We start from the raw sequence: 24,006 nt of genomic DNA on the forward strand, positions 1-24,006 counted from the left end.
CCGACCATTTTCATCCGCGGAGTTGATGACACATTGACCGTCACCGAGGAGTTCGTGGAGTTGGTGCCGATGACAGATACAACGACAGCAGCTGATATTTTCACCGCACTCGTCGGCGCGCTGGACAGGGTCGGAGTGGACTGGTCCCGCGCTGTCAGCCTGGCTACAGATGGTGCACCCTCAATGATCGGGAAAAAAGCAGGCGTTGTGACAAAGTTCAGAGAGAAAGTGCAATCTGCAAACGGAGGACGTGATTTTTGGACTTTTCACTGTATTTTGCACCAGGAGGCTTTGTGTTGCAAGTCATTAAAGATGGATAACTTCATGAAGGTGGTCATCCAAACTGTTAATTTCATCCGATCCAGAAGCCTGAATCACCGTCAGTTTGACAGCCTTCTCAGAGAGAAAGACCACATCTATGGCCTGCCATACCACACTGAGGTAAGATGGTTAAGCCGAGGTGCTCTGCTTAGGCGTTTTGATTTACAAGAAGAAATTGAACAGTTCATGGAAGAAAAGGGCAAACCAGTGTTAGAATTTCATTCCGCAGAATGGATGCAGGACCTTGCATTTATGGTGGATGTTACAGAGCACCTGAATAACTTGAACAAACAGCTGCAAGGGCGCAACAAAGTCGTCACGCAGTATTATGACAGCATACGTTCTTTCAAGTTGAAGCTGTCATTGTGGGAGACGCAACTCGCCGGTGGTGATGCAGCTCACTTCCCCTGTCTGAAAACTGTGCGCGCGACCCAACATGTGGCAGACATGAAGCGGTTCAAAGATAAAATAACGGGACTGTTACGGGAGTTTGAGCAACGCTTTTCAGATTTTTGGTGAACTGGAGAAAGACTTCAACGTTTTTTGCTCGCCATTCACCGTGAATCCCTCTGATCTGCCCGTCAGCATCCAACTTGAAATAATAGACTTGCAGTGTGACTCGGATATGAAGGACAAATTTGCCGCAGCAGAATCTCTTGCCAGGTTACCCCAACTTGACAGCCCTCGCTGCAAAACTGTTGTGCATGTTTGGAACCACATATCTTTGTGAGCAAGTTTTCTCTGTAATGACCATAAATAAAAACAAAGCTGCGCTCAAGGCTCACGCACAAGCACTTGAATCACATCCTGAAGTTGGCTGCCACTCAGGATGTGACGCCTGATATTGATGCGCTGGTGAAAGCTAAAAGATGCCAGGTATCAGGAGTCAAATAAACTATGCAACCCCACTTAAAGTGCTGCATGAGACATCCTGATATAGTTCTGTGATCTGTGATATACTTCTGTGAATCACTGAGGCATTGTGTGTTTGTGTGTTCTTTTTCTTTAGAATTTTCAAATAAACTTGAGGTGTTTTCTGATTAATAGTGATGTTGTGCTTGTACTATTGTGGACACACTGTCCTCAGGCTCCAGCTTTATGTTTTATGTTGATCGTATTAAAACAAAGAAAACAATCTGAAGTTGTTGTTTTTAAGTTATATATACCATGATTTTACCGGTCCGGCCCACTTGGGAATAGATTTTCCTCCATGTGGCCCCTGAGCTAAAATGAGTTTGACACCCCTGCTCTAACCACTAGGCTACCTGCCTCCCCCCTCTAACCACTAGGCTACCTGCGACCGCCCCTCTAACCACTAGGTTACCTGCCACCCCCCTCTAACCACTAGGCTACCTGCCTCCCCTACACTCTAACCATTAGGCTACCTGCCTCCCCTACACTCTAACCACTAGGCTACCTGCCTCCCCTACACTCTAACCACTAGGCTACCTGCCTCCCCTACGCTCTAACCACTAGGCTACCTGCCTCCCCTACACTCTAACCACTAGGCTACCTGCCTCCCCCCTCTAACCACTAGGCTACCTGCCTCCCCTACACTCTAACCACTAGACTACATGCCTCCCCCCTCTAACCACTAGGCTACCTGCCTCCCCTACACTCTAACAACTAGGCTACCTGCCTCCCCTACACTCTAACCACTAGACTACCTTCCGCGTCTACACTCTAACCACTAGACTACCTTCCGCGTCTACACTCTAACCACTAGGCTCCATGCATAACATGGAGTTGAAATGATAGCACGACCAGATCTGGGACCAGGCTAGATCAGGACTGTGTTCCAGACACACAGACGATAGCACAACCAGACTACACTGACCCATGCAGATGATCAGATCTTAACTGGAGAAGTGTTTAACATCTCAGGAACCACAAACAATCATATTACCTGCACAGACCTGCACAAAATATCTGGAATGCACCCACTATCTCAAAGCAGGATGTCTGTGCCTCTGCGTGTCTGTGCCTCGGGTTGTCTGTGCCTCAGCGTGCCTGTGCCTCGGGGTGTCTGTGGCCTCTGCGTGTCTGCCTCGGCGTGTCTGTGCCTCGGGGTGACCGTGCCTCGGTGTGTCTGTGCCTTGGTGTGTCTGTGCCTCGGGGTGCCTGTGCCTCGGCGTAACTGTGCCTCGGCGTGACTGTGCCTCGGTCTATCTGTGCCTCGGCGTGCCTGTGCCTCGGTTTATCTGTGCCTCGGCGTGTCTGTGCCTCCGTGTGTCTGTGCCTCGGCGTGCCTGTGCCTCGGCGTGCCTGTGCCTCGGTCTGTCTGTGCCTCGGTCTATCTGTGCCTCGGTCTATCTGTGCCTCGGCGTGTCTGTGCCTCGGTCTGTCTGTGCCTCGGGTGTGTCTGCAGGGTTCGGGATAAGGCAGTTCTGTTCAATGGTAGCAGGAGAGAAAGCCATGTATGTTTTGAGAGACAAACCCCTCCCTGGCTGTCAGAGATAATGTAGAAATGTGAAGTTGCAGAAGTTGAGTGCATGAGTTCCTCACGTTCCCCTCAGGATCTGAACTACGTCTAATTCTCCTTAGTCAGTTCTCTGGAAGCGTAGAGGAACTCACAGCCCTCTTCCCCTTGTAGTGTGTGTGTGTGTGTGTGTGTGTGTGTGTGTGTGTGTGTGTGTGTGTGTGTGTGTGTGTGTGTGTGTGTGTGTGTGTGTGTGTGTGTGTGTGTGTGTGTGTGTGTGTGAGACAAAAGTTCCCTGGAAGTTGAGGGGAACCTCCCTCACACACACCCCACTCCTCGTACGGGGGAGTCAGTGTAGTGGGAGTGCAGAGCATTGGGCTGGAAATCAGTGAACCAGGAAGGGACAGAGCAGCATGCAGAGCTGGGATGTAATATGAGACTCAGTTAGTCAGGGCAGAGCTGGGATGTAATATGAGACTCAGTTAGACAGGGTTATAGTCAGGGCAGAGCTGGGATGTAATATGAGACTCAGTTAGACAGGGTTATAGTCAGGGCAGAGCTGGGATGTAATATGAGACTCAGTTAGACAGGGTTATAGTCAGGTAGAGCTGGGATGTAATATGAGACTCAGTTAGACAGGGTTAAAGTCAAGGCAGAGCTGGGATGTAATATGAGACTCAGTTAGACAGGGTTATAGTCAGGGCAGAGCTGGGATGTAATATGAGACTCAGTTAGACAGGGTTATAGTCAGGGCAGAGCTGGGATGTAATATGAGACTCAGTTAGACAGGGTTATAGTCAGGGCAGAGCTGGGATGTAATATGAGACTCAGTTAGACAGGGTTATAGTCAGGGTAGAGCTGGGATGTAATATGAGACTCAGTTAGACAGGGTTAAAGTCAGGGCAGAGCTGGGATGTAATATGAGACTCAGTTAGACAAGGTTATAGTCAGGGCAGAGCTGGGATGTAATATGGGACTCAGTTAGACAGGGTTATAGTCAGAGCAGAGCTGGGATGTAATATGAGACTCAGTTAGACAGGGTTATAGTCAGAGCAGAGCTGGGATGTAATATGAGACTCAGTTAGACAGGGTTATAGTCAGGGTAGAGCTGGGATGTAATATGAGACTCAGTTAGACAGGGTTATAGTCAGGGCAGAGCTGGGATGTAATATGAGACTCAGTTAGACAGGGTTATAGTCAGGGCAGAGCTGGGATGTAATATGAGACTCAGTTAGACAGGGTTATAGTCAGGGCAGAGCTGGGATGTAATATGAGACTCAGTTAGACAGGGTTATAGTCAGGGCAGAGCTGGGATGTAATATGAGACTCAGTTAGACAGGGTTATAGTCAGGTAGAGCTGGGATGTAATATGAGACTCAGTTAGACAGGGTTAAAGTCAAGGCAGAGCTGGGATGTAATATGAGACTCAGTTAGACAGGGTTATAGTCAGGGCAGAGCTGGGATGTAATATGAGACTCAGTTAGACAGGGTTATAGTCAGGGCAGAGCTGGGATGTAATATGACACTCAGTTAGACAGGGTTATAGTCAGGGTAGAGCTGGGATGTAATATGAGACTCAGTTAGACAAGGTTATAGTCAGGGCAGAGCTGGGATGTAATATGGGACTCAGTTAGACAGGGTTATAGTCAGAGCAGAGCTGGGATGTAATATGAGACTCAGTTAGACAGGGTTATAGTCAAGGTAGAGCTGGGATGTAATATGAGACTCAGTTAGACAAGGTTATAGTCAGGGCAGAGCTGGGATGTAATATGGGACTCAGTTAGACAGGGTTATAGTCAGAGCAGAGCTGGGATGTAATATGAGACTCAGACAGGGTTATAGTCAGAGCAGAGCTGGGATGTAATATGAGACTCAGTTAGACAGGGTTATAGTCAGGGCAGAGCTGGGATGTAATATGAGACTCAGACAGGGTTATAGTCAGGGCAGAGCTGGGATGTAATATGAGACTCAGTTAGACAGGGTTATAGTCAGGGCAGAGCTGGGATGTAATATGAGACTCAGTTAGACAGGGTTATAGTCAGGGCAGAGCTGGGATGTAATATGAGACTCAGTTAGACAGGGTTATAGTCAGAGCAGAGCTGGGATGTAATATGGGACTCAGTTAGGCAGGGTTATAGTCAGGGCAGAGCTGGGATGTAATATGAGACTCAGTTAGACAGGGTTATAGTCAGGGCAGAGCTGGGATGTAATATGAGACTCAGTTAGACAGGGTTATAGTCAGGGCAGAGCTGGGATGTAATATGAGACTCAGTTAGACAGGGTTATAGTCAGGGCAGAGCTGGGATGTAATATGAGACTCAGTCAGACAGGGTTATAGTCAGGGCAGAGCTGGGATGTAATATGGGACTCAGTTAGACAGGGTTATAGTCAGGGCAGAGCTGGGATGTAATATGAGACTCAGTTAGACAGGGTTATAGTCAGGGCAGAGCTGGGATGTAATATGAGACTCAGTTAGACAGGGTTATAGTCAGGGCAGAGCTGGGATGTAATATGAGACTCAGTTAGACAGGGTTATAGTCAGAGCAGAGCTGGGATGTAATATGAGACTCAGTTAGACAGGGTTATAGTCAGAGCATAGCTGGGATGTAATATGAGACTCAGTTAGACAGGGTTATAGTCAGAGCAGAGCTGGGATGTAATATGAGACTCAGTTAGACAGGGTTATAGTCAGGGCAGAGCTGGGATGTACTATGAGACTCAGTTAGACAGGGTTATAGTCAGGACAGAGCTGGGATGTAATATGAGACTCAGACAGGGTTATAGTCAGGGCAGAGCTGGGATGTAATATGAGACTCAGTTAGACAGGGTTATAGTCAGGGCAGAGCTGGGATGTAATATGAGACTCAGTTAGACAGGGTTATAGTCAGGGCAGAGCTGGGATGTAATATGAGACTCAGTTAGACAGGGTTATAGTCAGGTAGAGCTGGGATGTAATATGAGACTCAGTTAGACAGGGTTAAAGTCAAGGCAGAGCTGGGATGTAATATGAGACTCAGTTAGACAGGGTTATAGTCAGGGCAGAGCTGGGATGTAATATGAGACTCAGTTAGACAGGGTTATAGTCAGAGCAGAGCTGGGATGTAATATGAGACTCAGACAGACAGGGTTATAGTCAGGACAGAGCTGGGATGTAATATGAGACTCAGTTAGACAGGGTTATAGTCAGGGCAGAGCTGGGATGTAATATGAGACTCAGTTAGACAGGGTTATAGTCAGGACAGAGCTGGGATGTAATATGAGACTCAGACAGGGTTATAGTCAGGGCAGAGCTGGGATGTAATATGAGACTCAGACAGGGTTATAGTCAGGGCAGAGCTGGGATGTAATATGAGACTCAGTCAGACAGGGTTATAGTCAGAGCAGAGCTGGGATGTAATATGAGACTCAGACAGGGTTATAGTCAGGGCAGAGCTGGGATGTAATATGAGACTCAGACAGGGTTATAGTCAGGGCGTGCATCTCAAATGGCATCCTTTTCCCTATATAGTGCACTACTTTTGACCAGAGCCCAGGAGGTATATAGTGCACTACTTTTGACCAAAGCCTATAGGAAAGATGTGCACTATAAAGGGAATCAGGGTGCCATTCGGGACGCAGGGGAGTCGACTGAGACGTAGTGTGTCACGGCGTCGGAGAAGATGTTCTTCGTTTTGTTGTTGTTGTTTGTAACTAGTTTCTTTCCTTATTTTGTACATAATGTTGCTGCTATCATCTCTTATGACCCGAAAATAACTTCTGGACAGAACAGCGATTACTCACCACGAACTGGCACAGCTTTTTTTCTTTCTTTAATGAGTCTGACGAGATCGACGTGAAGGACATACTGCTTTCCCGGGAACGGGCCCAAATACCCGGTCATTTGCGTGAAGAGAAGACGGAGAAAAAGAGGACGAGGGTAGGGCTGACTTCGGAGAATTCGTAGGCGATCGAATAAACCCCCCACTTCCTTCCGTTCTACTAGCTAACATAAAATCATTGGAAAATAAAATTGATGACCTACATGGAAGATTAAACTACCAACAGGACATTCAAAACTGCAATATCTTATACTTCACAGAGTCGTGGCTGAACGACGACATTATCAACAGCTGGTTATACGCTGTATCGGCAGGATAGAACAGTGACGTCTGGTAAGACAAGGGGTGGCGGTCTATGTATATTTGTAAACAACAGCTGGTGCACGAAATCTAAGGAAGTCTCGAGGTTTTGCTCACCTGAGGTAGAGTATCTCATGATAAACTGTAGACCACACTATCTACCTACAGAGTTTTCATATGTATTTTTCGTAGCTGTCTACATACCACCACAGTCAGAAGCTGGCACTAAGACAGCATTGAATAAGCTGTATTCCGCCGTAAGCAAACAGGAAAATGCTCATCCAGAGGCGGCGCTCCTAGTGGCCGAGGACTTTAATGCAGGGGAACTTCAATCAGTTTTACCAAATTTCTATCAGCATGTTAAATGTGCAACCAGAGGGAAAAAAAAACTCTAGACCACCTTTACTCCACACACAGAGATGCATACAAAGCTCTCCCTCGCCCTCCATTTGGCAAATCTGACCATAATTCTATCCTCCTGATTCCTGCTTACAAGAAAAAATTAAAGCAGGAAGTACCAGTGACTCGGTCAATAAAAAAGTAGTCAGATGAAGCAGATGCTAAACTACAGGACTGTTTTGCACAGACTGGAATATGTTCCGGGATTCTTCCAATGGCATTGAGGAGTACACCACATCAGTCACTAGCTTCATCAATAAGTGCATCGAGGATGTCGTCCCTGTCATGACCGTCGTATAAATAATTTGACCAAGGCGCAGCGTGAGTAGAGTTCCACATTTTAATGAGGAGATGGCACATGGGAACCCACTTCTATAAACCAATAAGAAGATGGGAGAGGCAGGACTTGCAGCTCGATCTGCATCAGAAATAGAAAGGACTTCTATTTTAGCCCTTTGGCAACGCAGACGCTCGTTGGTGCGCGCGAGCAGTGTGGGTGCAATAATTGAATAACATGGATTTCTAAATTTATTTTGCAACACTCGGCACGTGACGCGAGCGGTGTGGTCAGCCTGTAAGGAGGAGGGGCTGTATTCAAGCGATTATTATACTTTTATTGTAATTATATTATACCCTTATTACATTATTAAAGTAACTGCACTGTGAAAATATTACATTTAAAAGTTCATAATCTGTTAACTCATATCCAAATAATGTTGTTGACTCGTCCTTAATAGTATTTGTGGCCAAAGCATAAATTGGAGAGAGAAGAAAAAAAAAACACTTCAAAAACCCCACCTCAAACAGACATTTTAAAAAATGCTTGCTATTTCCTCATATGGAAATACTCCTCTGGAGGATAAACTGACCAATCAGCAGTCTGGAGGAGGATAAACTGACCAATCAGCGGTCTGGAGGAGGATGAGCTGGACAATCAGGGGTCTATAAACATTATTATTTTTAATGACTGGTTTCCGCCCACACCATTCAAACACAGAAAACAACATTTTTAACAAACTTAATTAAATATTTTTTGGTGAAGGGAAAACTATTTCACTGATATTGTAAGTAATTATAGGTCCTATTTCATAGAAATCTGGAAACACTGGGCAGTTACTTTAAATATCTTATATTATAAAAGTATTATAATTATATCAAATTAATTATTATTATGTTATAAGGAAATTCATGCTTTACATCAATAACAGCTTAATAAACCTAAGTGATACTGGCAAGTCTTTATTTTCTTCAAAGTGTCATATATCAAGAACAAGAATGTGTAATATATATACATATATAAACAGAAGGAAAGGAAGTAGTGACTGTATCTGGCAGAATGACAGTATTCGACCGACTGTTACATGACTGCCCTTTTATTAAATGCATTAATTACAGGCTACCAGGTTACTCCTGCACATACAGAACCAATTACTGAGACAGTCATCCTGCTGAAAACCTTCTGCTACAGACCGCTAAACAGCCGACCATGCAACAGTGAAACGCACACAAAGAAAAACGTATGAACTAAATAAACCATTATTAAAGTAGAAAAGTATCTATCCATGCACAACAAAAGTCGAGAAAATCCCCCCCATGGCATATGCACAATGTCATACAATGAAATGCTGACGTATGTAAATGTCTGAATAAATCGACGTGAAAAGGACTAGGTAATACATTTACCCGGTGCTTTATTTACATCTGCTGTGCCATTCTTGGTTTCGTGTTTTCCATCCTCGTCTTGATCGATGCGCTTCACATCTACATTTTTCTTTCGCATATTTTTCTTTCCCAAAACTGTTTTATTGGCTTTGGTGGTGGTGGTGGTGGAGAATAATGAGAACGGAGGCGTCTTAAAAGCTATCGTTCTGTTAACAGTAGAGTTCAATGTAATGTTCACGGCTGTGATAGTTGCATTAAATTCGCTGACATCGTCAGTTTTCACGACAAAAACTATTGCAGACAAAACGCACAATATCTTGGCCATTCTCTCTATCTGTGCTTGAAAACATAGAGCTGTCCACCTAAACCCGCAAGCGCCCCGTATTTATAAAACCGTAATATATCAATAAGCTGCGCATATTACCGTAAAACCTAAAGTACTGTATATGTCAAGTAAAAAAAAAAGAGAGCACATGCGAGAAATAGAGCACTGTTGCATTTTATTTTATTCCGATTTCGGAGGTTGTCTTATTTGATTATAGCTTTACTTCAATGATTTACTTTTCATTTTAAAAGTGAGACATCGAATTTAGTAAAAATGTTTAAAAAAAAAATCTCATTGCTGCAAACTACTGCGTCGTCGGCAAAATGACGTATTATCCGGAAATGGCAACGCAAACGACGGTTTGGAAAAACCATAACAACTCTAGCTAGGTAACTGTCCATGTTCATTTACAACATACTGCCAGAAGGATATTATTAGCTTCATTTAATAAGATATCATATGCGTTTCGTTTGGATATCGTTCGTGGTTTCTACAACCGGTACGTAATGTGTTTGTTTGTTGTTGAAATGTTGCCACTATAACAGAATCGTGATATCAGAATCAAATGTAGCTAGCTAAGAATGCTAGCGTCTTAGCATGTTCTAATAACATCTGGTTCTAGCTAGCTACCATTTAAAATGCTGTGGTTTAGCTGTTGTCCTCCAACATAAATAGACCCCAAACAGTTGAGATGTAGTTGGCTGACAACCTTGTCATACTAAGGAACGTATAACGTAATGCAGTTAACTTATCAAGGGTCACTTCGGGTTGTACACCCTCAATGTCAATAGTCCCATTATGTAATGTGGATACTTGTGGCAGAAAACAAGACCGTCGACTTTAAAAAGCCAACTAATATATTTCACCAGTAGGACGACGGTCATTGGTAGACAGATTGATCGTTTTTTTGTTGTTGTTGTCAACTTTGATGTTGATTATGTCAGTAAATGTCAATGGTATTGCCTGATTTGTGTGTGTGTGTATGTGTATGTGTGTGTGTGTGTGTGTGTGTGTGTGTGTGTGTGTGTGTGTGTGTGTGTGTGTGTGTGTGTGGCAGGTGAATAACCGATCATTAAGAGGGACCCTTTCAGATGGACAGACATCTACCTGCCTCTCTTCCTACTCATCTAGGAGAGCATCCATGGATCTAACCATGTGACAAAAGCATTCTGCTCACCAACATTTTTCTACCACGCCAAAAGGGGAGTAATTTATCTTCAAGATGCCTCGTTTGGAAGACGTTGCCAACATTGTTCTGAGGGTGCCATGCATCCTGGTACTGGACTTGCTCTATAAATGTGACATTGATAGCTTCACAGAGCACCTCAGGGCGAAGAACGAAGACATGCTCTTCAAATACAAATATATTATCTGGAACCTGTATTACCTAGGTAACATTCATACATGTCATCTATGTTGAGAAACATTTTCTGTTGGTAGTAATATATGCCATTTATCAGACTCTTTTATCCAAAGCAACTTAGTCATGTGTGCATCCATTTTACGTATGCGTGGTCTCGGGAATCAAACCCTCTATCCTGCCGTTGCCAAATGTGGAATAACGTTTTGCAACGTTGCACATGTTTTGTTGTTGTTGGAATGTTCCAACAGGAATCTGTTCCAAAAACGTTGTAAATAGCAAGGTAGCCAACAAACAACGCGGTTGAGGACCCTGTGGAAAAGTTGTATAGCCGGCAGAATAAGATACCGGGTCGAGAGTGGGCCATTTCATTAAGTTTTTCACTCATCAACGTTTATTCCCGAAAAACGTCTTCTCAGTCTGGTAGCCTGTGGACAAACATTAAGAATAAGCTACGAGGTGAGTTGATGCCTATTCGGCAGCTAGTTAGCTGGGTGAAGTGATCACGCTACTTTGTATGCGTTGCTTGTTGGCAACCTTGTATTTTACAAAGTTTTTTGGAACGTTCCACAAATTATACCCACCTGTGTGTATGGGTGTGTGTGTGTGTGTATGGGTGGGTGTGTGTGTGTGTATGGGTGGGTGTGTATGGGTGGGTGGGTGGGTGTGTGTGTTGTGTATGGGTGTGTGTGCGTGTGAATACCACTATCAGTGCTGTTGTCTCTGTCCTCCTCCAGGTCATGTGATCAACGCGGTGGTGTTGGTTTTACCATTGAGACACATCATCAAGCTCTACCTCCACATCCTCACCACTCTGCTCTTTTACGTGGGACACCACATCTCCAAGTGAGTGTCTACACTTTCAGTTTACTGAGTACTAACAGCTAACACTCCTGTTATAACTTCACAGTTCCCAAAATGGCTGCCGTTTACTGAGTACTAACAGCTAACACTCCTGTTATAACCTCACGGTTCCCAAAATGGCTGCCGTTTACTGAGTACTAACAGCTAACACTCCTGTTATAACTTCACAGTTCTTCCCAGACACGCCACAATGCAAATAGATTTTCTATAGCTGTACGGAGTGTGACAACTTCTATGACAGTCCGTACGTCTTGGGTCAACCTTATTAGAACAACTACACTTCCCAGAATGCAAATAGATTTTCTATAGCTGTACAGAGTGTGACATCTTCTATGACAGTCCGTACGTCTTGGGTCAACCTTATGAGAACAACTACACTTCCCAGAATGCAAATAGATTTTCTATAGCTATATGGAGTGTGACATCTTCTATGACAGTCTGTACGTCTTGGGTCAATCTTATGAGAACAACTACACTTCCCAGAATGCAAATAGATTTTCTATAGCTGTACGGAGTGTGACATCTTCTATGACGGTCCGTACGTCTTTTTCCTCGTTGTCCATCTTTATAAATCCAGATATGAAAAATGTTTTCCCCTTGCTGTTGTTGACATGATGAGTGATCGTTGATGTGTTTTCCACAGGGACTATGTCCATGGAGAGGTGCAGTATGGGTATGATGGAGCCCTGTACCTCGACTCTCAGGCCTTCAATCGCTTTGTCTCTTCCCTGACTAGTAAGACACACACACTTGCACTATATCCCTTTGTTTTCCCATATTTATGACTGGCTAATTTCCATGACAACTCACTGTACAAACCATAATATAGCCATTTTTTGTATCTGTTTCTGTCTCTCTCTGTATCTCTGTGTCTCTCTGTATCTCTGTCTCTCCCTGTCTCTCTCTCTCTCTCTGTCTCTCTCTCTCTGTATCTGTCTCTCGCTGTCTCTGTCTCTCTGTCTCTGTATCTCTCTCTCTCCCTCTCTCTCTCTCTCTCTCTCTGTCTCTCTCTCTGTCTCTCTCCCTCTCCCTCTCCCTCGTTGGTTTGTGTTTATGTGCCCCTGTGTGTGTAGGTCAGGTCATATTGAGTACATTGTGTGCCTTCCTCATGAAGACCAGGAAGGTGTGGCTGTTCTCTGCCCACCTTCTGCCCCTATTGGCCCGTCTCTGTGCCATGCCCCACGACACCCTGCTATTGGTCAACTCCTTCTCCACGGTCCTGACTGGAATAGGTGTGGCCATGTTCCTCCTGTCCAATCTGTTCGTGCCGTACCGGCTAGCCAGGGCAGCCTACTCTGAGCTGCTTCAACTGGAGGTACCGTACTGTAACCCATTCACCACAGTGAGATCTTCTCCTTCTGTTTCTCTCTCTATCTATCTGTTTCTCTGTAACCCATTCACCACAGTGATATCCTCACCTTCATTTTCTCTCTCTCTCTTACTAACCCACTCACGTTATTCATCTCTCTCTCTCTCTATCTGTTTCTCTCTCTCGCTCTCTCTCTCTGTTTCTCTCTCTCTGTTTCTCTCTCTCTGTTTCTCTCTCTCTGTTTCTCTCTCTCTGTTTCTCTCTCTCTCTCTGTTTCTCTCTCTCTCTCTGTTTCTCTCTCTCTCTCTGTTTCTCTCTCTCTCTCTCTCTGTTTCTCTCTCTCGCTTTCTCTGTTTCTCTCTCTCTCTCTCTCTCTCTCTCTCTCTCTCTCTCTCTCTCTCTCTCTCTCTCTCTCTCAATGTACAGTGCCTTCACAAAGTATTCAGACCCCTTGACTTTTTACACATTTTGTTATGTTACAACCTTATTCTAAAATGGATTTAAAAAATGTTTTTAAATCCTCAGCAATCTACACACAATACCCCATAATGACATCACAATACCCCATAATGACATCACAATACCCCGTAATGACAAAGTGAAAACAGGTTTTTAGATATTTTTGCAAATGTATTAAACATTAAAAACAGAAATTCCTTATTTACATAAGTATTCAGACCCTTTGCTATGAGACTCTAAATTGAGCTCAGGTGCATCCTGTTTCCATTGATCATCCTTGAGATGTTTCTACAACTTGATTGGAGTCCACCTGTGGTAAATTCAATTGATTGGACATGATCTGGAAAGGCACACACCTGTCTATATAAGGTCCCACAGTTGACAGTGCAAACTGAGCAATCGGGAGAGAAGGGCCTTGGTGAGGGAGGTGACCAAGAACCCGATGGTCACTCTGACAGAGCTCCAGAGTTCCTCTGTAGAGATGGGAGAACCTTCCAGAAGGACAACCATCTCTGCAGCACTCCACCAATCAGGCCTTTATGGTAGAGTGGCCAGACGGAAGCCACTCTTCAGTAAAAGGCACATGACAGCCCGCTTGGAGTTTGCCAAAAGGCACCTAAAAACTCAGACCATGAGAAACAAGATTCTCTGGTCTGAGGAAACCAAGATTGAACTATCTGGCCTGAATGCCAAACGTCGCGTCTGGAGGAAACCACGCACCATCCCTACGGTGAAGCCTGGTGGTGGCAGCATCATGCTGTGGGGATGTTTTTCAGCGGCAGGGACTGGGAGACTAGTCAGGATTAAGAGAAAGATGAACGGAGCAAAGTACAGAGAGATTCTTGATGAAACCTGCTCCAGAGCGCTCAGGACCTCAGACTGGGGCGACGGTTCACCTTTCAACAGGACAACAACCCTAAACACACAGACAAGACAACGCAGGAGTGGCTTCGGGACAAGTCTCTGAATGTCCTTGAGTGGCCCAGCCAGACTTGAACCCGATCGAACATTGTGGCGGATGAATCAGAATTAGTTGGGTAACATAGATAATTAAGATGTCTTATCTGCATAATATGCTTATGTCATATACTTGTTATTAGAATGTATCCCTTTGGACTCTGGTGTTGGCAGTTGCACTTCTTCCCTCACCTGGGACTCAGTCACCTGGGGCTCAGTCACCTGGGGCTCAGTCACCTGGGGCTCAGTCACCTGGGGCCCAGAGAGGGGAGAGGTCAGACCTGTCTTTCACATGTCCCTGGTGCTATGCAGAATATCAGTAAAGGGAAGAGGACAGAATGGAACATTGTCTTCATATGTGAATGTGTCTTTACCTATTCTTAAACCATGTGAAGGGATGGCGTGATTAATGGGGAACCAATTACTTGTCTCCACAATGTCTGTGCGCATGTCACTCCCCTCAGTGAGCTTGTCCAGGAGTGGGGTCAGGAGGGGGTTTACTTGAGATTGGAGTATCTAGAGTTGACAATTGATATATGCCATTGGATGAAATGGTGTCTTTGTTCTATGAAGTACCAGGGACGAGATTAGAAACCTCGTTTTAGGGACCGAACTGAATGATAATTAATAGCGAATGCTATCTGGCTGTAGATACTCCTCTCTAAAGTAAACAGTCTTTCTTTGTGAACAGTTCCTAAATATCTGTGGTTTGTCATGTCAAAGGGGGGGGGGGGGTGGATCTTTGCTATAAAAGATCTCAGTAGCAATTGTGTTCAACACTCTCAACGGGTCATTAGAAATGGCGAATCGTTGAAAGTCAAGTGCTTTTTCAAAGCTCTTATTGTTAAAGATGTAGTTTAAGTATAACTCTGACTGGTGTGTGACGTTTGTAACTCTCCTCATTTGGTAATGCAGAAATTAGCCACCACAACATCTCTGGAGAGACCTGAAAACAGCAGTGCAGCAACGCTCCCAATCCAACCTGACAGAGCTTGAGACAATCTGCAGAGAGGAATGGGAGAGACTCCCCAAATACAGGTGTGCCAAGCTTGTAGCGTCATACCCAAGAAGACTGGAGGCTGTAATCGCTGCCAAAGGTGCTTCAACAAAGTACTGAGTAAAGGGTCTGAATACTTATGGAAATGTGATATTTCTTTTTTTTTTATTAATACATTTGCAAAAAAAAATGTTTTTGTCATTATGGGGTATGGTGTTTAGATTGATGAGAATTTATTTTAATTTAATCCATTTTAGAATAAATCTGTAAAGTAACAAAATGTGGAAAAAGTCAAGGGGTCTGAATACTTTCCAAATTAACTGTATGTGAAGTATTACATAAATAAAAACTGTTTGAGCAACAAACATATAGTACAAAAAAGTATATATACAGTCGGAAGTTTACAGTTCTATTTTGTTTCATCAGACCAGAGGACATTTTTCCAAAAAGTACGATCTTTGTCCCCATGTGCAGTTGTAAACCGTAGTCTGGCTTTTTTATGGCGGTTATGGAGCAGTGGCTTCTCCCTTGCTGAGCGGCCTTTCAGGTTATGTCGATATAGGACTCGGTTTACTGTGGATATAGATACTTTTGTACCTGTTTCCTCCAGCATCTTCACAAAGTCCTTTGCTGTTGTTCTGGGATTGATTTGCACTTTTCGCACCAAAGTGCGTTCATCTCTAGGAGACAGAACGCATCTCCTTCCTGAGTGGTATGACAGCTGCGTGGTCCCATGGTGTTTATACTTGCGTACTATTGTTTGTACAGATGAACGTGGTACCTTCAGGCGTTTGGAAATTGCTCCCAAGGATGAACCAGACTTGTGGACGTCTACAATTTTTTTTCTGAGGTCTTGGCTAATTTCTTTCAATTTTCCCATGATGTCAAGCAAAGAGGCTCTGAGTTCGAAGGTAGGCCTTGAAATACATCCACAGGTACACCTCCAATTGACTGAAATGATGTCAATTAGCCTATCAGAAGCTTCTAAAGCCATGACATAATTTTCTGGAATTTTACAAGCTGTTTAAAGGCACAGTCAACCTAGTGTATGTAAACTTCTGACTCACTGGAACTGTGATACAGTGAATTATAAGTGAAATAATCTGTCTGTAAACAATTGTTGGAAAAATGACTTGTGTCATGCACAAAGTAGATGTCCTAACCGACTTTCCAAAAACTATAGTTTGTTAACAAGAAATTTGTGGAGTGGTTGAAAAATTAGTTTTAATGACTCCAACCTAAATGTATGTAAACTTCAGACTTCAACTGTATATAGCAAAACCAGGGTTGTTTCTAGTCTGACTGGTAATGTTAGTAGTGTGTTTCAGGGTTGTTCCAGGGTTGTTTCTTCCAGGGTTGTTTCTTCCAGGGTTGTTCCAGGGTTGTTTCTTCCAGGGTTCTTCCAGGGTTGTTTCTTCCAGTTCTTCCAGGGTTCTTCCAGGGTTGTTTCTTCCAGGGTTCTTCCAGGGTGGTTCCAGGGTTGTTTCTTCCAGGGTTCTTCCAGGGTGGTTCCAGGGTTGTTTCTTCCAGGGTTCTTCCAGGGTTGTTCCAGGGTTGTTTCTTCCAGGGTTCTTCCAGGGTTCTTCCAGGGTTGTTCCTTCCATGGTTGTTCCAGGGTTGTTCCAGGGTTGTTCCAGGGTCCTTCCAGGGTTGTTCCTTCCAGGGTTCTTCCAGGGATCTTCCAGGGTTGTTCCAGGGTTGTTCCTTCCAGGGTTCTTCCAGGGTTCTTCCAGGGTTCTTCCAGGGTTGTTCCAGGGTTGTTCCTCCGAGGGTAAAATGGTATAGTATCTACTTTCCTGAGATCTGGACTGTTTCTGAAAAGATCATCACTTAGTTTTCTCGTCATATTGATGTTTTCTCATCATATTAATGGATAGTGCCCAGTCCTTACAATACTGTTCTAGTTAGGACAGGCTTTGTTGTAGCCCCTGTTCTGTTGGTGACAAGATCACTAAGTCATCAGCATTCATTATTTCTTTGTCTTCAGTGTTGTGGTACGAGACCTCAATATCGTGTCCGATACATCTCTACTCGGCTCTTGTGTCGGTGAACCTATATACCTTCAGTGGTGAACCTATAGACCTTCAGTGGTGAACCTATAGACCTTCAGTGGTGAACCTATAGACCTTCAGTGGTGAACCTATAGAGGTGAACCTATGGACCTTCAGTGGTGAACCTATAGACCTTCAGTGGTGAACCTATAGAACTTCAGTGGTGAACCTATAGACCTTCAGTGGTGAACCTATAGACCTTCAGTGGTGAACCTATAGACCTTCAGTAGTGAACCTATAGACCTTCAGTGGTGAACCTATAGACCTTCAGTGGTGAACCTATAGACCTTCAGTGGTGAACCTATAGAGGTGAACCTATAGACCTCCAGTGGTGAACCTATAGAGGTGAACCTATAGACCTTCAGTGGTGAACCTATAGAGGTGAACCTATAGACCTTCAGTGGTGAACCTATAGACCTTCAGTGGTGAACCTATAGACCTTCAGTGGTGAACCTATAGACCTTCAGTGGTGAACCGATAGACCTTCAGTGGTGAACCTACAGGTGAGGCTGGGTGCTGCAGACTGTTCTAGTGCCCTCGCCAATTCGTTGATATATACAGTACCAGTCAAAAGTTTGGATCTACTCATTCAAGGGTTTTTCTTATTTTTACTATTTTCTGCTGTACATTGTAGAATAATAGTGAAGACATCAAAACTATGAAATAACACATATGGAATCATGTAGGAACCAAAAAAGGGTTTCTTCAAAGTAGCCACCCTTTGCCTTGATGACAGCTTTGCACACTCTTGGCATTCTCTCAACCAGCTTCACCTGGAATGCTTTTCCAACAGTCTTGAAAGAGTTCCCACATATGCTGAGCACTTGTTGGCTGCTTTTCCTTCACTCTGTGGGCCAACTCATCCCAAACCATCTCAATTGTATTTTTTTTTTTTTTTTTCATTTCACCTTTATTTAACCAGGTAGGCTAGTTGAGAACAAGTTCTCATTTACAACTGCGACCTGGCCAAGATAAAGCAAAGCAGTGCGACACAAACAACAACACAGTGTTACACATGGAGTAAACAAGCGTACAGTCAATAACACAATAGAAAAAAAGAGTCTATATACAGTGTGTGCAAATGGCGTGAGGAGGTAAGGCAATAAATAGGCCACATTAGTGAAGTAATTACAATTTAGCAAATGAACACTGGCGTGATATATGAGCAGATGATGATGTGCAGGTAGAGATACTGGTGTGCAAAAGAGCAGGAAAGTAAAGAAAAACAATATGGGCATGAGGTAGGTAGATTGGGTGGGCTATTTACAGATGGGCTATGTACAGCTGCAGCAATCGGTTAGCTGCTCCGATAGCTGATGTTTAAAGTTAGTGAGGGAAATAGAAGTCTCCAGCTTCAGTGATTTTTGAAATTCGTTCCAGTCATTGGCAGCAGAGAACTGGAAGGAAAGGCGGCCAAATGAGGTGTTGCCTTTGGGGATGACCAGTGAGATATATCTGCTGGAGCGCGTGCCACTGGTGGATGTTGTAATCGTGACCAGTGAGCTGAGTTAAGGCAAAGGTCGGGTGGGTTGAGGTCGGGTGGGTTGAGGTCGGTTGGGTTGAGGACGGGTGGGTTGAGGTCGGGTGGGTTGAGGTCGGGTGGGTTGAGGTCGGGTGGGTTGAGGTCGGGTGGGTTGTGGACGCCAGGGCATCTGATACAGCACTCCATCACTTTCTTTCTTGGTGAAATAGCCCTTACACAGCCTGGAGGTGTGTTGGGTCATTGTCCTGTTGAAATACAAATAATAGTCTCACTTTTGACTGGTACTGTATGTTGAAGAGAGTGGGGCTTAAGCTGCATCCCTGTCTCATTCCCTGGCTCTGTGGAAAGAAATGTGTGTGTTTTTTGCCAATTTTAACCGCACACTTGTTGTTTGTGTACATGGATTTTATAATATTGTATGTTTTTCCCCCCCAACACCACTTTCCATCAATTTGTATAGCAAATCCTCATGACAAATTGTGTCAAAAGCTTTTTGGAAATCAACAAAGCATGAAAATACTTTGCCTTTGTTTTGGTTTGTTTGTTTGTCAATTAGGGTATGCAGGGTGAATACGTGGTCTGTCGTACGGTAATTTGGTAAAAAGCCAATTTGACATTTGCTCAGTACCGTAATTTCCAGACTATTAAGCGCACCTGAATATAAGCTGCACCCACTGAATAAAAAAAATATTATTATTTTGAACATAAATAAGCCGCACATGTCTATAAGCCGCAGGTGCCTACCGATACATTGAAACAAATGAACTTTCCTCAGGCTTTAACGAAACACGGCTTGTAACAAAAATAAATAGGCTTTAACGAAACACGGCTTGTAACAAAAAATAAAAAATTAGCAGTAAGCTTTAGTTGTCTTTTTGCACTGAGTCAATTCCTCACGCTGCTGTTTCCAACGTCTTATCATCGACTCATTAAGACCAAGCTCCCGTGCAGCAGCTCTATTTCCTTTTCCAACAGCCAGATCAATCGCCTTCAACTTGAAAGCTGCATCATATGCATTTCTCTGTGTCTTTGCGATGATGAGGGTGACAAAATGACTACCGTAATCAGAATGATGGGAAGTTTGAGAGCGCTCGATTTTAATCTAAACAGTAAACAAAAAAGTTGTTTGACCTTAACCCGTTCGGCAATTTCATTGGTCTAATGAAAGCTTCATGCCGCCAAAAAACTGAGCACGTCACAGAATGTGGTTTTTTGGAAGAAAAAAAATTGAAAGCGGGAAAAATCCATATATTAGGCGCGTCATTGTTTAAGCCGCGAGGTTCAAAGCCTGGGAAAAAAGTTGCGGCTTATAGTCCGGAATTTTCGGTATATTGTTTACACTGAGGAATGTATGAGTCTGCTGTTAATGATAATGCAGAGGATTTTCCAAGGTTGCTGTTGACGCAGATCCCACGGTAGTTATTGGGGTCAAATTTGTCTCCATTTTTGTGGATTGGGGTGATCAGTCCTTGGTTCCAAATATTGGGGAAGATGCCAGCTGAGAATGATGTTAAAGAGTTTAAGTATAGCCAATTGGAATTTAAGGTCTGTATATTTTATCATTTCATTTTGTTTACCATCAACACCACAGGCCTTTTTGGGTTGGAGGGTTGGTTTTTTCTCATTTAGTTCAAACAATGTAATTGGAGAATCCAGTGGGTTCTGGTCGTCCTTAATAGTTGATTTTATGATTTGTATTTGTATTTGATCTTTCTCTGTCTCTTTCTCTCTCTTTCTCTCTCTCTCTCTCTCTCTCTCTCTCTCTCTCTCTCTCTCTCTCTCTCTCTCTCTCTCTCTCTCTCTCTCTCTCTCTCTCTCTCTCTCTCTCTCTCTCTCTCTCTCTCTCTTTATGTCTCTCTCTCTCTCTCTCTCTTTATGTCTCTCTCTCTCTCTCTCTCTCTCTCTCTCTCTCTCTTTATGTCTCTCTCTCTTTATCTCTCTCTCTGTCTCTCTCTCTCTCTCTCTCTCTCTCTCTCTTTGTCTCTCTCTCTCTCTCTCTCTCTCTCTCTCTTTATGTCTCTCTCTCTTTATCTCTCTCTCTGTCTCTCTCTCTCTTTATGTCTCTCTCTCTCTCTCTTTATCTCTCTCTCTTTATCTCTCTCCCTCTCTCTCTGTCTCTCTCTCTCTCCCTCTCTCTCTGTCTCTCTCTCTCTCCCTCTCTCTCTGTCTCTCTCTCTCCCTCTCTCTCTGTCTCTCTCTCTCTCTCTCCCTCTCTCTCTGTCTCTCTCTCTCTCTCTCTCTCTCTCTCAGGTGATAGAGCTGTATAGACTCCTGGCGGTGACTATTTCCCTCTGGAATCAGTTTGCAGTGCCAGTGCTATTCAGTGTGTTCTGGTCTGTGCTGTTTGTGGTCCAGCTGTGCTCTTACTCTGTGACCAACAATACAACAGGCAGCCATGAGGGGGTGCTGTTCTTCCTCCTCACAAGGTACACTCTATAGAGATACATGTAAGGTTACATAATTCAGCTAACTTTCCCAACATTCACAGGTTTTCCAGAAATCCTGGTTTGAAGATTCCCAGAATCAGAAGGCAATAAGCAGAAAATTCAAGGAATCCTCCAACTGGAAATTTTGGGAAAGCTGCAACCCTTGATACATTTATGGCGCTAGACCTAAAACCCTAAAGCCGCTGTGTTTTCCACATCCACCACCATGGTCTCTGTAGACTTCCCCTGACTGGGACAGTCATTAGAGATACATGTAATTCTCTGGTACACTAACTCAACCACTCATATTCTGGGTAGAAATGTGTATTGAGTCTCCTGTAGATCCATGAGACCAATATGTGTATCTACATTGCCTTCAGAAAGTATTCATACCACTTAACTTTTTTCTACATTTTTGTTGTGTTACAGCCAGAATTTAAAATGTATTAAATTGAGATGTTTTGTCACTGGTCTACACACAATACCCCAGAATGTCAAAATGGAATTATGTTTTTTAGAAATTTGTACTAAAAAATTAAATGCTGAAATGTCTTTGAGTGAATAAGTATTCAACCTCTTTGTTATGGCCTAAATAAGTTCAGGAGTAGAAATGTGACTGACTGGCAGGATTCATTCTTATGTAGCAACATTTTTTATTGTTTCTTCCATTGGATAAAAGTAGAGACTCGGAGCTAGAAAATGGTATATCAGACACTACAGTTGAGGAAAAATGGGAAAGTAATTCTGCTTTGAAAGTTGATGCACTTGTAAACTCACTTTTCAGAAAATGGCCCTTGAATGTTTTTGGTACACCTACTGGAGAGCTCTGCTTTGTCTACACCCATTCAGCATCGTTCACACCCCCTTAAGTTTTAGCCACACCCATCTTTTTAATGATTCACATCGGATGCCATGTACTAAACAACCAAGACTAAAGGCTGGTTTATACTACGGGTGTGTTCGTAAATTCAATCTGGAGTGCCAGAGTGCGCTCTGGGCGTTCATAAATTCAGAACGTTGTCAGATTGTCCGTTTGTAAATTCAGAGTGGTGTCAGATTGTCCGTTTGTAAATTCAGAGTGGTGTCAGATTGTCCGTTTGTAATTTCAGAACGTTGTCAGATTGTCCGTTTGTAATTTCAGAACGTTGTCAGATTGTCCGTTTGTAATTTCAGAACGTTGTCAGATTGTCCGTTTGTAATTTCAGAACGTTGTCAGATTGTCCGTTTGTAATTTCAGAACGTTGTCAGATTGTCCGTTTGTAATTTCAGAACGTTGTCAGATTGTCCGTTTGTAAATTCGGAGCGTTTTGCTCTCGGAGCGTTCAGAGCGCACACTGCCAGGCAGTCACTGGATGCTCTGGCCTAGTAGTAGTGGTTGATCCGAGAGTTCTGACCTAACAACGGTAGTCAAGCATCCAAGGTAACTGGCTAACGTTGGCTAGCTTGCTAGCTACTTCCAGACACAAATGAGAGAACAGCTCACTCTGACCATTTTACTCCCTCTAGCAGAGCTGGTTAGGCTGTTTTCATGTTATCCAGAGCGTTGGTGACTGCATCTGTGTTGCTGGAAACAATTGAATTACAGTTTTGTTTTTGCCAATGTTGACCCACACCGGCCGTATTCAACGGGTGTTCAGCGTTCAAAAAAAATGTGTCAGTTGTTCTGCGCTGTGGCACACTCAGACGAGAGGGCTCTGAAATCGGAGTAGCGAGCCAGAGCGAATTTACCAGCTACGTCTATCGACAGTTGTCAAAGTGACATCATGAACATTCTATTGAAATGGTTACTTGCATAGTGGAGTCTTTTGTTTAGACATGTAGCTAGCTAGCTAGCTAGCTAAACAATGAACCAAAATCCCAACTCATAACGTTACTACCCTGCATGAATCTGTAGTAGCTAACCAATCAGGTTCAATGTTAGCTAGCTAGGCTCTGAGATACAAATAATATTACTACACAGATCATACCGGTAACGTTAGCTAGCGAGCTAACAGTACGCTTTAATGTGAAATGAAAACAACTTTCTGTGTGTTCTCTTTTCGACTTTTCGACAATCAAACGGCAGAATTTTCTCCATCTCCTCAGCTATCATACTCTAATTCTGCTGATTTCAAAACTCGGTCCTCCAGAAAGTGGAGAGCAACACTTTTGCAGTTCTACTATGTGATATTTTTATTTAAAAAAGCCGCGTTAGAAAGACAGAAGCGTGCTACATGGCAGTCCAATCTGAACTCCTCTCTCGGCAATGCCAGCCCACCCATTATCTCAGCCAATCATGGCTAGTGGGAAGGTTCCTACCTTTTTCTGTGGTTAAAACAACTAGGCTCGTAATTTAAGAATTGTATTCCTATTTACAGATGGCATACAAGTTTGTTATTAAGGCACATGAAAGTTGAAATGTTCCAGTAGGCATTTTTGACAAAATAAATGCATTTTGATTTTTTTTTAAAAGTTAACTTTCAAACGTCTCTCCTGTGAGGTAGTGACCCGCTAGTTTCCTGAAACGAATCCCAAATCAAGAAGTCATATAATAAGTTGCATGGACTCACTCTTTGTGCAATAATAGTGTTTAACATGTCTACCTCAGCTCTGTACCCCACACATACGATTGTATGTAAAGTCCCTCAGTCGAGCAGTGAATTTTAAAACACAGATTCAACTACAAAGACCAGGGAGGTTTTCCAATGCCTCGCAAAGAAGGGCACCTATTGGTAGATGAGTGAATATCCCTTTGAGTATGGTGAAGTTATTAATTACACTCTGGATGATGTATCAATACACCCAGTCACTACAAAGATACAGGCGTCCTTCCTAAGTCAGTTGCCGGAGAGGAAGGAAACCGCTCAGTGATTTCAA

General features: G+C 43.6%; 2 protein-coding genes across 2 annotated transcripts in view; one reads left to right on the plus strand and one right to left on the minus strand.

Moving 5' to 3' along the window:
- The window catches only part of LOC115161829 (probable carboxypeptidase X1), a 36,740-nt gene extending 27,439 nt beyond the window's left edge, over positions 1 to 9,301 (minus strand). Inside the window, exon 1 of the mRNA XM_029712631.1 lies at positions 8,941 to 9,301. Within this exon, the coding sequence (XP_029568491.1) occupies positions 8,941 to 9,244 (304 nt within the window). The 5' untranslated portion in view covers positions 9,245 to 9,301. The remainder of the gene's footprint in view (positions 1 to 8,940) is intronic.
- A 293-nt stretch (positions 9,302 to 9,594) lies between these two features.
- zmp:0000000662 (RING finger protein 145) overlaps positions 9,595 to 24,006 on the plus strand; it is a 28,143-nt gene continuing 13,731 nt past the window's right edge. Inside the window, exons 1-6 of the mRNA XM_029712624.1 lie at positions 9,595 to 9,743; positions 10,302 to 10,635; positions 11,342 to 11,450; positions 12,112 to 12,203; positions 12,542 to 12,783; positions 20,975 to 21,150. Of these exons, the coding sequence (XP_029568484.1) occupies positions 10,467 to 10,635; positions 11,342 to 11,450; positions 12,112 to 12,203; positions 12,542 to 12,783; positions 20,975 to 21,150 (788 nt within the window). The 5' untranslated portion in view covers positions 9,595 to 9,743; positions 10,302 to 10,466. The remainder of the gene's footprint in view (positions 9,744 to 10,301; positions 10,636 to 11,341; positions 11,451 to 12,111; positions 12,204 to 12,541; positions 12,784 to 20,974; positions 21,151 to 24,006) is intronic.

This window comes from Salmo trutta, chromosome 25 (genome assembly GCF_901001165.1).
Source record: "Salmo trutta chromosome 25, fSalTru1.1, whole genome shotgun sequence".
NCBI lineage: Eukaryota > Metazoa > Chordata > Actinopteri > Salmoniformes > Salmonidae > Salmo > Salmo trutta.